At 37.6% G+C, this 14,704-nt stretch overlaps 1 protein-coding gene across 1 annotated transcript in view; it reads right to left on the bottom strand.

Moving 5' to 3' along the window:
* LOC126480094 (choline transporter-like 1) overlaps window positions 1-14,704 on the bottom strand; it is a 186,459-nt gene that overhangs the window by 83,590 nt on the left and 88,165 nt on the right. Inside the window, exon 7 of the mRNA XM_050103838.1 lies at window positions 13,296-13,385. Coding sequence (XP_049959795.1) covers window positions 13,296-13,385 — 90 coding nt within the window. The remainder of the gene's footprint in view (window positions 1-13,295; window positions 13,386-14,704) is intronic.

The raw sequence follows: 14,704 nt of genomic DNA, 5'->3' as shown, positions 1-14,704 counted from the left end.
TCCATTTCCTGTTTTATAAAATAGGGAACATAGGAAAGTGACAGCAACCACTGTCTTGCTCGTCTGGTATAACTGTCACTTCGCTATGTTTCCCACTCTATGAATGCGGTACACAGAGCTTTTGTTCTGCACGACATACAGTGCAAAACACCCTCAGTTCATCTGCGCTTTATTGTAAGACAGAAGATGGAATTATATTATTCCAAAATTGGGCATCCACAATCAAATATTATTGTTTCAACATCTGTTCTGGTTGCTTCATTTTGTGAAAATGGACATCAACAATCTATCACTCCCATCAAGCAGGTTATTAATGTGCACTGTTACAAATAGGTGGTAGTAAATGTCACTGATTGCAAGGTGCTGTCAATACACCAGTTACTTCCATACTCTTGCTACATACATTCTATGCAAATTGAAGTATGAATTTTGAATACTATACTGCTGACATGTTGGTAACCAATTAACTGTTACTGCACCTAGACTTGTTCAGCATATATTTATATAATTCGTATTTTTCTGACAACTTCTGACCTTGGTATAATAGTCATAATGCAAATTTGTTACTAATGAGGTGAACACCTATGCACATAAACTAGCAAATTTTGACCAACAAATATTCCTAGACTGTGAGAGAGCTACATCATCCAGGTGGGTATTTTCTTTAAATGAAAGCTGGCTGTTAGCAGCATCATGTCAAATGGGGAAGGAAATGGAAAGGTACCCTAACCTATACATTAATTATTTGACATGCTAACATCCAGATAGTATTAAGAGGAGACCTATGTAAGTATACTCATTGCCAGCAGCACATATGTAGGAAAAAAAATTATGACTTATTATAATGTAGAGAGGAGTGCACTTAATACAGCAGATGAGGGGCTCGACAATCATGTAAGGATTCTAAATACACTAGGAGTAAGTTATCTCAAAATATACAAGAAGATAGGAAGGCTGAGTAGTATGTAATATTAAATGGGGTACTAAGCCCTTATATATGTGGTATACTGAACAAGACAGGTGGTCCTATAGGTAAACAATGACATAAGCCTTGTTGTTGTTGTTGTTGTTGTTGTTATGGTACTCAGTCCGTAGACTGGTTTGCTGCAGGTCTTCATGCTACTCTACCCTGTGCAAGCCTCCTCAGCTCCAAGTAATTACTGCTACCAACATCTTTTTGAACCTGCTTACTTCATCTCCCTCTACAATTCTTATCCCTCACCCTTCCCTCCAACACTAAATGTTGATTCCTTGATGTCTCAAAATCGTATCAACCGAATACTTCTTTTAGTCCAGTTACAACACAAATGTCTATTCTCCCCAATTCTATCCAGAACCTTCTCATTGGTTACATGATGTATCCATCTAATTTTCAGCATTCTTCCCTAGCACAACATTTCAAAAGCTTCTATTCTCTTCTTGTCCGAGCTGTTCATCACCCACATTTTACTTCCATAAAGGCTACATTCTAGACAAATACCTTCCAAAAAGATTTCTTAACACATTAATCTATTTTTGATGTTAACAAATTTATCTTCCTCAGAAAGACTTTTCTTGCCATTACTAGTCTGCATTTTATATCATCTCTTCTTCAGCCACAGCCAGTTTTTTTTGCTGCCTAAATAGCAAAACTCATCTACACCTTAAGTGTCTCATTGCCTAATCTAATTCCCTCAGTATTGCCAGAATTAATTCAGCTACATTCCATTACCCTTCTCTTCCTTTTGTTAAATCATCCTTTCATGATATTGTCCATTCTGTTCAATTGTCTTCCAAGTTCTTTGCTGTCTCTGACAGAATTACAATGTCATCAACACACCTCAAAGTTTTTATTTCTTCTGCCTGAACTTAAATTCCCACTCCAAATTTTTCTTTTGTTTCCTTTACTGCATGCTTACTGTACAGACTGAACAACAGTGGGGACATGCTACAACCCTGTCTCACTCCCCTTTCAACCAGTGCTTCCCTTTCACACCCCGCAACTCTTATAACAGCTGTCTAATATCTTTACAACTTGTAAAAAACATTTCACTCCCTGTATTTTACCTATGCTTAGCCCTTTACTATGCTTACTCACTGTATTTTACTTACCTTCAGAATTTCAAACAGCATATTCCAGTAACATTGTTGAAAGCTTTCTCCAAATTGATGAATGCTATAAAAGTAAGTTTGCCTTTCTTTAACCTATCTTCTGAGATAAAGTGTTGGATCAGTATTGCCTGACATGTTCTTACATTTCACTGGAATACAAACTGACCTTCCCCAAGGTCAGTTTCTCTATAAGTTTTTTCATTCTTCTGTAAACAATTCATGTTAGTATTTTGCACTCATGTTTTATATAGTGTAATAACATTTACAACTTTTCAGCACCTGCTTTCTCTGGAACTGGAATTATCATTCTTCTTGAAGTCTGAGAGTATTTCACTTGCCTTATACATCTTGCACACCAGGTGGAATAGTTTCTTCTGTTGGCTCTGCCAATGATATCGGTAGTTCTGAGGGAATGTTATCTACTCCAGGGGCCTTGATTTGACTTAGGTCATTCAGTGCTCTGTCAAATTCATCTCGCATTATTATATTTCCTACCTCATCTTCAACTACTTCCATTTCCCTTTCTATAATATTGCCTTCAAGTTTATTTCCTTTGTAAAGCCCCTATATATACTCCTTCTAACCTCCAGCTTTCCTTTCTTTGCTTAGTACTGGTGTTTCATCTGAGCTGTTGATATTTATACAGCTGCTTTTCTTTTCTCCATACACCTCTTAGATTTTCCTATAGGCAAAACCTACTTTCCCTCTGGTTATATATGCTTCTATATCCTTACATTTGTTCTCTAGCCGTTCCTGCTTAGCCATTTTGCACATCCTGTCAGTCTCATTTTTTAGATATTAGTATTTCCTTTCACCCACTTGCTTCATTTGCTGCATTTTACATATTTTCTCCTTTCATCAATTAAATTCAATACCTCCTGTAATATCCACGGATATTTAGTAGGCTTTTTCTTTTTACTTATTTGACCATCTGCTAATTTCTCTATTTCATCTCTCAGAGTTGCCCATTCACCTTATACAGTATTCGTTTACCTGCTTCGGTCAATCATTATTTAATGCTCCCTCTGAAACTCACTCTATACAAATACACACACACACACACACACACACACACACACACACACACACACACACAAATGGGATTTATTTTGAGGCTTATGCCAAAGTAGATGAACCTACCTGAGTTTTGTAGCCCATTTGCATATGATAAGTTAAAGAATGAATAACTATGATGGAACTTTTTGAGATTTGTAGGCTGTTTATAATGCAGGGAACAATAAAAAATTAAATATAGAATGCCATGTAATAAAAGATTGCTGAGTGTTCTAAGCACGACTTCTATTATTTGAAGGTGTATATATGAGATGACGGAGAGGCTTTGTCCTGCCGTAGCCATCAGTGGTTCACAACCTTGCAACAGACCACAGCAGTCCATCTGCCTCACTGCCGCCCCACACTGAACCCAGGGTTATTGCGCAGTTCGGCCCCCAGTGGACCTCAACACTAATCCGCCAGGTGGATTCGTGCCGGGGACCGGCACACCTTCCCACTCGGGAAGCAGCGCGTTACAACATGCGGCTAGCCAGGCGGGCTTATTTGAAGGTAGTGCTACTAAGAGTAGATGTGTTACATATCTGTATGTGCAGAAGTGCAGCCTGAAAACATGTGGCAAAAAAATATCCTCAACAATAATAATAAATAAATAAATAAATCTCTTATAGCGTCTGAGTAGGCATGGCATACAACTATATCATCTCATATCTTGTAATGTTTTGTATGTTTTCCGAATGTTTGGTAGTAAAATTGTTCACTAAAAATTTTGTACCAGGGATATTTAAAACTTTACTGATCAACTGAGCTTGAAGGTTGAGTTTCTACAGACTTTTTAGGGGAGGCTAGCTTAATTTAGTGTAAGTCATTCACCTATACCTATATAGATTAGAAAAATTAAAAAGGGAAATAGATAGGTTAAAGTTAGATATAGTGGGAATTAGCGAAGTTCGGTGGCAGGAGGAACAAGACTTTTGGTCAGGTGAATACAGGGTTATAAATACAAAATCAAATAGGGGTAATGCAGGGGTAGGTTTAATAATGAATAAAAAAATAGGAGTTCGGGTAAGCTACTACAAACAACATAGTGAACGCATTCTTGTGGCCAAGATAGACACAAAGCCCACGCCTACAACAGTAGTACAAGTTTATATGCCAACTAGCTCTGCAGATGACGAAGAAATTGATGAAATGTATGATGAGATAAAAGAAATTATTCAGGTAGTGAAGGGAGACGAAAATTTAATAGTCATGGGTGATAGGAATTCAAGAGTAGGAAAAGGGAGAGAAGGAAACACAGTAGGTGAATATGGATTGGGGCTAAGAAATGAAAGAGGAAGCCGCCTGGTAGAATTTTGCGCAGAGCATAACTTAATCATAGCCAAAACTTGGTTCAAGAATCATGAAAGAAGGTTGTATACATGGAAGAATCCTGGAGGTACTAAAAAGTATCAGATAGATTATATAATGGTAAGACAGAGATTTAGGAACCAGGTTTCAAATTGTAGGAAATTTCCAGGGGCAGATGTGGACTCTGACCACAATCTATTGGTTATGAACTGTAGATTAAAACTGAAGAAACTGCAAAAAGGTGGGAATTTGAGGAGATGGGACCTGGATAAACTGAAAGAACCAGAGGTTGTAGAGAATTTCAGGAAGAGCATAAAGGAACAATTGACAAGAATGGGGGAAAGAAATACAGTAGAAGAAGAATGTATAGCTTTGAGGGGGATGAAGTGGTGAAGGCAGCAGAGGATCAAGTAGGTAAAAAGACGAGGGCTAGTAGAAATCCTTGGGTGACAGAAGAAATATTGAATTTAATTGATGAAAGGAGAAAATATAAAAATGCAGTAAATGAAGCAGGCAAAAAGGAATACAAACGTCTCAAAAATGAGATCGATAGGAAGTGCAAAATGGCTAAGCAGGCATGGCTAGAGGACAAATGTAAGGATGTAGAGGCTTACCTCACTAGGGGTAAGATAGATACTGCCTACAAGAAAATTAAAGAGACCTTTGTAGAAAAGAGAACCACTTGTATGATCATCAAGGGCTCAGATGGAAACCCAGTTCTAAGCAAAGATGGGAAAGCAGAAAGGTGAGAGGGACTATACAAGGGCGATGTTCTTGAGGACAATATTATCGAAATGGAAGAGGATGTAGATAAAGATGAAGTGGGAGATATGATACTGCGTGAAGAATTTGATAGAGCAATGAAAGACCTAAGTCGAAAAAAGGCCCCGGGAGTAGACAACATTCCATTAGAACTACTGACAGCCTTGGGAGAGCCAGTTCTCACAAAACTCTACCACCTGGTGAGGAAAATGTATGAGACAGGCGAAATACCCTCAGACTTCAAGAAGAATATAGTAATTCCAATCCCAAAGAAAGCAGGCATTGACAGATGTGAAAATTATTGAACTATCAGTTTAATAAGTCAAAGCTGCAAAATACTAACGCGAATTCTGTACAGACGAATGGAAAAACTGGTAGAAGCCGACCTCGGGGAACATCAGTTTGGATTCCGTAGAAATGTTGGAGCACGTGAGGCAATACTGACCCTACGGCTTATCTTAGAAGCTAGATTAAGGAAAGGCAAACCTACGTTTCTAGCATTTGTAGACTTGGAGAAGGCTTTTGACAATGTTGACTGGAATACTATCTTTCAAATTCTGAAGGTGGCAGGGGTAAAATACACGGAGTGAAAGGCTATTCACAATTTGTACAGGAACCAGATGGCAGTTACAAGAGTCGAGGGACATGAAAGGGAAGCAGTGGTTGGGAAGGGAGTGAGACAGGGTTATAGCCTCTCCCCGATGTTATTCAATCTGTATATTGAGCAAGCAGTAAAGGAAACAAAAGAAAAATTCAGAGTAGGTATTAAAATCCATGGAGAAGAAATAAAAACTTTGAGGTTCGCCGACAACATTGTAATTCTGTCAGAGACAGCAAAGGACTTGGAAGAGCAGTTGAACGGAATGGGCAGTGTCTTGAAAGGAGGATATAAGATGAAATTCAACAAAAACAAACTGAGGATAATGGAATGTAGTCACATTAAACCAGTTGATGCTGAGGGTATTAGATTATGAAATGAGACACTTAAAGTAGTAGATGAGTTTTGCTATTTGGGGAGAAAAATAACTGATGATGGTCAAAGAAGATGATGTAAAATGTAGACTGGCAATGGCAAGGAAAGCGTTTCTGAAGAAGAGAAATTTGCTAACATTGAGTATAGATTTAAATGTCAGGAAGTCGTTTCTGAAAGTATTTGTATGGAGCGTAGCCATGTATGGAAGTGAAACATGGACGATAAATAGTTTGGACAAGAAGAGAATAGAAGCCTTTGAAATGTAGTGCTACAGAAGAATGCTGAAGATTAGATGGGTAGATCACGTAACTAATGAGGAAGTATTGAATAGGATTGGGGAGAAGAGTTTGTGGCACAACTTGACAAGAAAAAGGGGTCGGTTGGTAGGACATGTGTTGAGGCATCAAGGGATCACCAATTTAGTATTGGAGGGCAGCATGGAGGGTAAAAATCGTAGAGGGAGACAAAGAGATGAATACACCAAACAGATTCAGAAGGATGTAGGCTGCAGTACATATTGGGAGATGAAGAAGCTTGCACAGGATAGAGTAGCATGGAGAGCTGCATCAAACCAGTCTCAGGACTGAAGACCACAACAACAACATTCACCTAATTTTCCTGCTTTGAATTCTGAAAGGGAAGTAATAAACTAAGTAACGGGTATCGATAAAAAAGCCTGAGTTATGTTAAAAATTTAATTAATTAAAAAGAGAGAATTACTGTTCAAGTTACTACTCTCTCCATAGTCTATCAATTGCAGGGTGTTAGAACCACTGTTGGGGGTCTGTGGAGGTGAAGTCAGGGTTGACTGTTCTGCAGGAGTGGCAAACATCTTCATCCTCCAGCCCTTCAGTGAAGTACATTCCAGGGACAGGGGGAGAGATGAGTGGCTGGGATGAGAATCTCTCTTTGGGGTCTCTCTTGTTCTCTTCTACGTTTTTAACAATTTACAATTCTTTTTCCTTCTTCTCCAACAAGAGTACCCTGTATATCTTCCCACTTTCCACATTCAATAGTTTCTATTGTGGAACACCTTCTCTTGTCCATTTACATAAAACCTGCAACACAAGTAACTTCCAGATGTAGTTAATGAATGGCAGAAATAATAATTAAGATCAATATTCACTTTATGCTACACAACTTGTAATAAACATCAGGTACTCATACTGAATAACGGGAGTATTAATGATTAAAAGAGAGATGTGACTGCTTTATTAGCCTACTCTGTGGCTAATCTACACATACAAAGAAATAATGATGGTCAAACTGTTTAATGAATCTAAGGTACTTTGAGAATTCATAATGATATTAAATGAATGATTACTTTGTAAGGATGTGTATGTAATCTTGATCAAATTGATGCTAAGTCAATGCTTATTACAGAGGAGATATGTTAATAGCTTTTTTCATGAAGTTTAAAAGGCAACAACATAAAAGGCACAAGTTCTAAGTAATTTTACTTAACCATGTTAAAGTTAGCTCTTAACTATGAATGTTCATTGTAGTTCATTGACATAATTTGACCAGGGAGAGGGATCTATGGTGTAACAAGTTTAGAATAGCATACTATGTGGGAAACTGTTTACTTGTATGTGTACACAAACAAAGTGAACAGATGCAGTGTCTCTACAAGACAGGCTGATGACAACAGCCTTACGTCCCTTTACAGTATCTGCTGATTTGGCAGTTATTCCACAGTGTCTCACCCTGGTTCAGAGATACAACACTTGCCATAGAGAAATGAGTATTGTATCAATCATCATTAAGTTACAGAAACAAAGTTACAATTCAGTTGACAATTCATCTTTTAATAGGAATTGTCAAGCATGTTGCACTGAACAAATATGTCACTGCTCATTTATGTATGATATTATGTATATGTGCTGCAGTGGCAAGTGAAAATTTATTTGTACCAAGGTCGGGGGAACTGAGCCCCCGTCTCTTGCTTACTAGGCAGGTGTGTCAGCCACTAATCCACCTTGGCACAGCAGTTTGCCCAACAGCATGAGTACCCTGGCATGCCTCCCTTCGCGATCCAAATTCTCACTGCCGCTCCAGTCTACTTTAAATTCCCCCTTACATATGAATAGAATTGCTGAGGCTCTCCATGTTCTGGAATAACACCTCAGCATAGAATGCAAAATGGGGGATCCAGCCTGAAACCCAGGTGCAGGTACATCTACAATTAAATTACACAATTTCAGAGATTTTACTGGTCTCTTTCATTTATGATTTTATGTATACAGACTGAAGTGACGAGTGAAAATTCATTCATGTATAAGAGGGAAATTAAAGCAGACTGGGGTGGCAGTGAGACTTTGGATCAACTGGATGGAGGAGGGAGGCATGCCAGGGTAATCTGTGCAGTTGTGTGAACTTCTGTGCCAAGGTGGCTTAGTGACAAGCCACTTGCCTAAAAAGCAGAAGACCTTGGTTTGATTCCCAGCCTTAGTACAACTTTTCACTTATTGCTTCAGTCTATATACATAAAATTATATCTGAATGAGTCCAGTAAAGTCTCTGAAATTGCTTCATTTCATTTAAGCACAGAAGAAACAGCAATGGTGAAGAATAAAGATGAAATGTTCAGTTGCAGACAGGCACAACCAAACGACTGTGATACTGTGTACATATCTATTACAACATATGTCTTATGAAATAATAGAAAATCTGTGTTAGCTCTGGTTTCAGTCAGAGATTATATAACAGTTCACGGAAAGTGATGGTGCGGGATATGAATCCTTGCCAATATCAGCATGACTTGCTGGTCACTGCAGAATAATATAAAACTAATTATGGCCATTTTAAACACATGCCCATTCTTGGTTTCTGGCGGAGTACAGTCTTCTTACAGGACAGGCATTTGTGCGATTTGCAGTAATAAAAGTAATTGTGTGCTGAAACATAATATCATGTACAGCATTCTTATTACATTCTTTCCAGTTCAGAAGTTGTGCGAGTCAAAAGAACTGAAGGTCCTTAAAGAATTTCAGAATAACTGTATGTATGGTGAGAGACATGGCAGACCTTATCTGGAAAGGCAGTTACACGAGACGACAATTCAATGCTTATTTTAAATACATCAGAAAATGAACCTGCAGTCTTATCTATTAGAGCTACATGCCACCAGATGGGACAGGTAAGGATATCATCATTATTTCATCTATATGTATCCCACACTGTATTATTCAGTGTTTGATCAAATGTTCTTACCTTGGGCTCCAATCCACAGCTAAAAATATTAAGTTCCCCCTTGAGTTATGTCACAAATGCCTCTTTATTTAGTTTACTGGACACATAAATCATTCCACTTCTTTTAGTTGCCCTTTGTATTTCGGTAAAAAATTTTGCTACTACTGCATAATTATAGCAGATACCAGTTTCAATGTGGACATCCTACATGAGATCATGTGTATTTGTTGGCATGAGATAAAATATAAAGAATGATCAAAATGTTTCCATTTGAGGATGTTACTGCAGCATATATGCTACATAGCATGACTCCGATGAGGGTATATAAGCACTGACATGTAGGCATGCGACTTGTGTGGCATTCGTCCCTTTCCAACACGCATGCAGTAAATAACAGAACCAAGGTTTTGTTATTCTTTTCTTGGCTACCGAAGGACAAACACCAGTAGACATCCATCGGAGAGTGAAGAATGTGTATGAGGCAGCATTAGGGTTGTTGATATTTTTAAAAATACCAGGAATCCGATATATCAATATTTAAAAAGTATCAATATCAGTTCTCGATATACCGAGAAAAAGTATCCATATATTGATGAAAAAAATATCAACATACTGGCCAATAAAAATATCGACTTCAGACTGTAACTGTACTGCCAGTTTCGAGCTGTACATTTAGGTGCTGATTTATTATTATATATTCTGTACATCAGCAAACTAGCACCCTGTCTATACCCCTTAGAGCGAGACTTGAAAGGAAAACAATGCACATTCACGCTTGGCAATAACCACTTTGCTAACAACGGTAACTGCATGTAAGTGGCAGAAAAAAAGATGTCTGATGGGTCCATCAATTAGTTTCATGACATATTGGATTTGCCTGGAATACTTCATGTCGACATCCATCCCCCCCCCCCCCCCCCCCCATTTCTGCCAACCCCAGTGACCTAGCAGTTGTAGTGTTAAAACTGCATGGTGAAGGTAAACACTGCAGTTTCTATTGATAGAACCAAGCGCCGAATACATCAGCATTTCCCCTCACACGTCACCGCCCACTGCGAAGACCAATCTTGTTATTTAGATTTTTGTTCATCATTTTCAGCAACTATTTTGATGAATCCAGATGCGAAGAATAGCACACTAGTTGCACTAAAAACTGCTTTTTTTATACAACTGGTGTGTCACTTCTTCACATTCACACTGAGGTGTATATCACTAGGGTAAGATAGATACCGCCTACAGGAAAATTAAAGACACCTTTGGAGAAAAGAGAACCACCTGTATGAATACCAAGAGCTCATATGGAAAACCAGTCGTAAGCAAAGAAGGGAAAGCAGAAAGGTGGAAGGAGTATACAGAGGGTCTATACAAGGGCAATGTACTTGAGGGCAGTATTACGGAAATGGAAGAGGACATAGATGAAGATGAGATGGGAGATACGATACTGCATGAAGAATTTGATGGAGCACTGAAAGACCTAAGACATTCCTTTAGGACTACTGATAGCCTTGGGAAAGCCAGCCATGCCAAAAATCTTCCATCTGGTGAGCAAGATGTATCAGACAGGCGAGTTACCCTCAGACTTCAAGAAGAATATAGCAATTTCAAATTCCAAAGAAAGGAGGTGCTGACAGGTGTGAAAATTACCAAACTACCAGTTTAATAAGTGACGGTTGCCAACAAAAGCAACATGAGGATAATGGAATGTAGTTGAATTAAATCTGATGATGCTGAGAGAATTAGATTAGGAAATGATACACTTAAAGTAGTAGATGAGTTTTGCTATTTGGGCAGCAAAATAACTGATTATGGTCAAAGTAGAGAGGATATAAATTGTAAACTGGCAACAGCAAGGGAAGCATTTCTGAAGAGGAGAAATTTGTTAACATCGAGTATAGATTCAAGTGTCAGGAAGTCTTTTCTTAAAGTATTGTATGGATTTTAGCAATGTGTGGAAGTGAAACATGGATGATAAGTAATTTAGACAAAAAAGATAATAGAAGCTCTTGAAATGTGGTGCTACAAAAGAATGCTGAAGATTAGATGGGTAGATCATAACTAATGAGGAGGTATTGAATAGAAATGGGGAGAAGAGGAATTTGTGGCACAACTTGACTAAAGGAAGGGATCTGTTGACAGGACATGTTCTGAGGCATCAAGGGATCACCAAATTAGTGTTGGAGGGATGTGTGGAGGGTAAAAATCGTACAGGGAGACCAATAGATGAATACACCAAGCAGATTCAGAAGGATGTAGGTTGCAGTAGTTACTCAGAGATGAAGAGGCTTGCACAGGATAGGGTAGCATGGAGAGCTGTATCAAACCAGTCTTCAGGCTGAAGCCCACAACAACCATGAACAACAACATACTTTCTTCACATAGACAAAGAGAAAGATTGGACCTGTTGGAAGCTCAAAAAATAGAAAGACTCCTTCGCACAGTGAAAGTAAAATTATTTTCTGCTACAATTTCACCATAACAGCTTAAAATATGTACCAAAAATTGTGAAAAAAAACTATAATACAAAACAAAAATAACGTCACTTGATACTGCCATTTTGATATTGCCAATACAGTTTCTGGAAAAAATATCAATATCTGAAAATTTTGTCAACTGCACTGTTCAGCATGTCTTTCGAAAACCACCATTGTGGGATGGTGCATGACAGAGGGTGCTCCTGCTTCATGGTAATGTCCATTCTCAAATTGCAAATGTCGTAATGCAGAAGTTACGCCAACTAGAGTGGCAGATGTTTGAGCAACCACCATAGAGTCCTGATTCTCCTCATGTGATTATCACACTTTATGGCCCTTAAAAAAGGCCTTGAAGGGTCAGCAATTCCTGATGGACGAGGATATGCAGCAGGCACCTATGGATTTTTTCATGCAGCAAGACACAATGTTTTACCAAATGGATATCTTCAAAATAGTGCATCGGCAGGATTACTGCCTCAGTGCTCACAGTGATAGTGTCTGACTGTCATCCCAATTCTGGACTCTCAACCTTCAAACGGAAACTTTTTGATCACCACTTATATAGTTCTATTTTGAGTGGGCTTACAAACTACCTGTTGCAGGCAGTTTTCAGAGAAAGCACTTAGTACTGTTTACCAGGACGTACTGACATGCTCACCACTTATGAAACTGAACTTATAATGATTATAATAGAGGGAAACATTCCACGTAGGAAATATATATCTAAAAACAAAGATGATGTGACTTACCAAATGAAAGTGCTGGCAGGTCGACAGACACACAAACAAACACAAACATACACACAAAATTCAAGCTTTCGCAACAAACTGTTGCCTCATCAGGAAAGAGGGAAGGAGAGGGAAAGACGAAAGGATGTGGGTTTTAAGGGAGAGGGTAAGGAGTCATTCCAATCCCGGGAGCGGAAAGACTTACCTTAGGGGGAAAAAAGGACGGGTATACACTCGCGCACACACACACATATCCATCCACACATATACAGACACAAGCAGACTTATAATGATGAATTGTTGGATAATCAAAGTTCTGATCTACTAGTATGTAAATACCATGATACAGTAGAATCTGGAGGGATGTGGATCAAGTCCAGATACACATCTTCACTTAAATCCCACTATTATAAATTACCTCTGTAAATTACTCTGTCAACAATAATTAAGGTTGTATATCAAAGGCAGTAGCCACAGTCTCTTTAAAGAAAATTGTGTCAACTATATAAAGAAATTAAATAAATATTACAGAATTCTTTGTATCTCTATATGTTTTTCCTGAGTCTATGCTAGTGTGCAGATAACAAATATCATTCTTCTGAAACAGTCATATTGGATATGAACACCTATAGACAATGTGAATGTCCAGACACCAAATAACATATGTTCTAAGGTCATTAGAAATACCTACATTGCTATAGTAATAATAGTACTTACCAACTGAAGCAATACTAACAAAGATCATGAATATCCAGGCAACGATTGATGCAAGCAGATGGAGGAATGACACCATTATCAGTGACAGAACTGTAAAGTCAACAAAGCAAACAATAACAACACTGGATAGCACAAGATAACAGTAGTATATAGAAACAAGCTGGCAAACATTGCTGATGCAGTTTATTGTATGACCATATTACGATCTTCACATGTTTATTGGCATTTTCATACATAGTCTGGGAAGGACATATATTTAACACTAATGCCGTTTCACTCCTCTTCAATTTAAATTTCAAATTTTTGGTGCCTAGTAATATAAAATGTAATATAAAATAAGCAATCTTTTGTGATACAAACTAAAATTCCTAAGCAAAATTAGTGTTCTTATAATGAAAGCTGCAGTTAAAGTAGGCAGAAAAAGTGTACTTACTGAATGAAAGCATTATGAGTAATAACAGAACAAAGATGACTGCAAATCTTAAGATTTTAGTAATTGATGTTTTCGTTATTTTCAGTTTCTCTACTTTCCCTTTATATTAATATAGAAGAATAACCCCTTTTTTCACGTCATTATAGAAGATTAACTTTTCTACAAAGACACGTCCAACAGCCAATGGAATGAATTATTCTGAATCATCTACAGAGAACAAGATGTAACCAAATATCAGCCTATCAGAACTAGTTCTGATCTTTATTGGCGACACTCTGTTAAATACTTAACATAACCGAATTTGCCATTAAACTTAATCCAATCCAAAAAAGCATATAATCCAAGATGTATCTTTAAACACTGCTTCACATATTTCAACAGAATGCTTCTACATTTATTAAAGCTAATGGTTTTAAGCAGAAGAGGCTGCATATGTTACTCCATATGTTGTGTCTTCAGGATTCAACTACCAAGCAAGTTCTCGTCACATAAAACATAGGCTTTTTGGCATTGTCAAAGATGTTAAATGTTCTATGGTATTGTATACTTTCAGGGAAATCAGTATGTTCAGTTCAAGGCTTTGAGATGCGGTTATCTGACTATTTATTCATTTTCACAATACAGTATCTGTCTGTCCAATGTAATTTTCAGGTTGTGTGCTGTTACCTTGCTTATTTATATCTTTTAAATGTGAGATTTTGCATGATTTATAAATTTGTGTTGTTCTATCACATTCAACTCATTATTTTCTTACATTTTATTCAAAAAGTAAATGACAATTAATATTAATTTGTTTTTTAATGTACTAATATTTTCAAATAGTCACATTAAAATTCAAATTTTTTTGTAAATAAATGATGTTAAAGATAAATATTAAATACTTTTTAACAATAATAGCAATTCCTGGATGGAGCAGTGCCATAAAATAAGGGAAAGGCAACCACTCACTTATAGCAGATCAATATGTTGAGCACAG

This window comes from Schistocerca serialis, chromosome 1 (assembly GCF_023864345.2).
Source record: "Schistocerca serialis cubense isolate TAMUIC-IGC-003099 chromosome 1, iqSchSeri2.2, whole genome shotgun sequence".
Classification (NCBI taxonomy): Eukaryota; Metazoa; Arthropoda; class Insecta; order Orthoptera; family Acrididae; genus Schistocerca; species Schistocerca serialis.
This window is presented reverse-complemented; position numbering and strand designations above follow the sequence as displayed.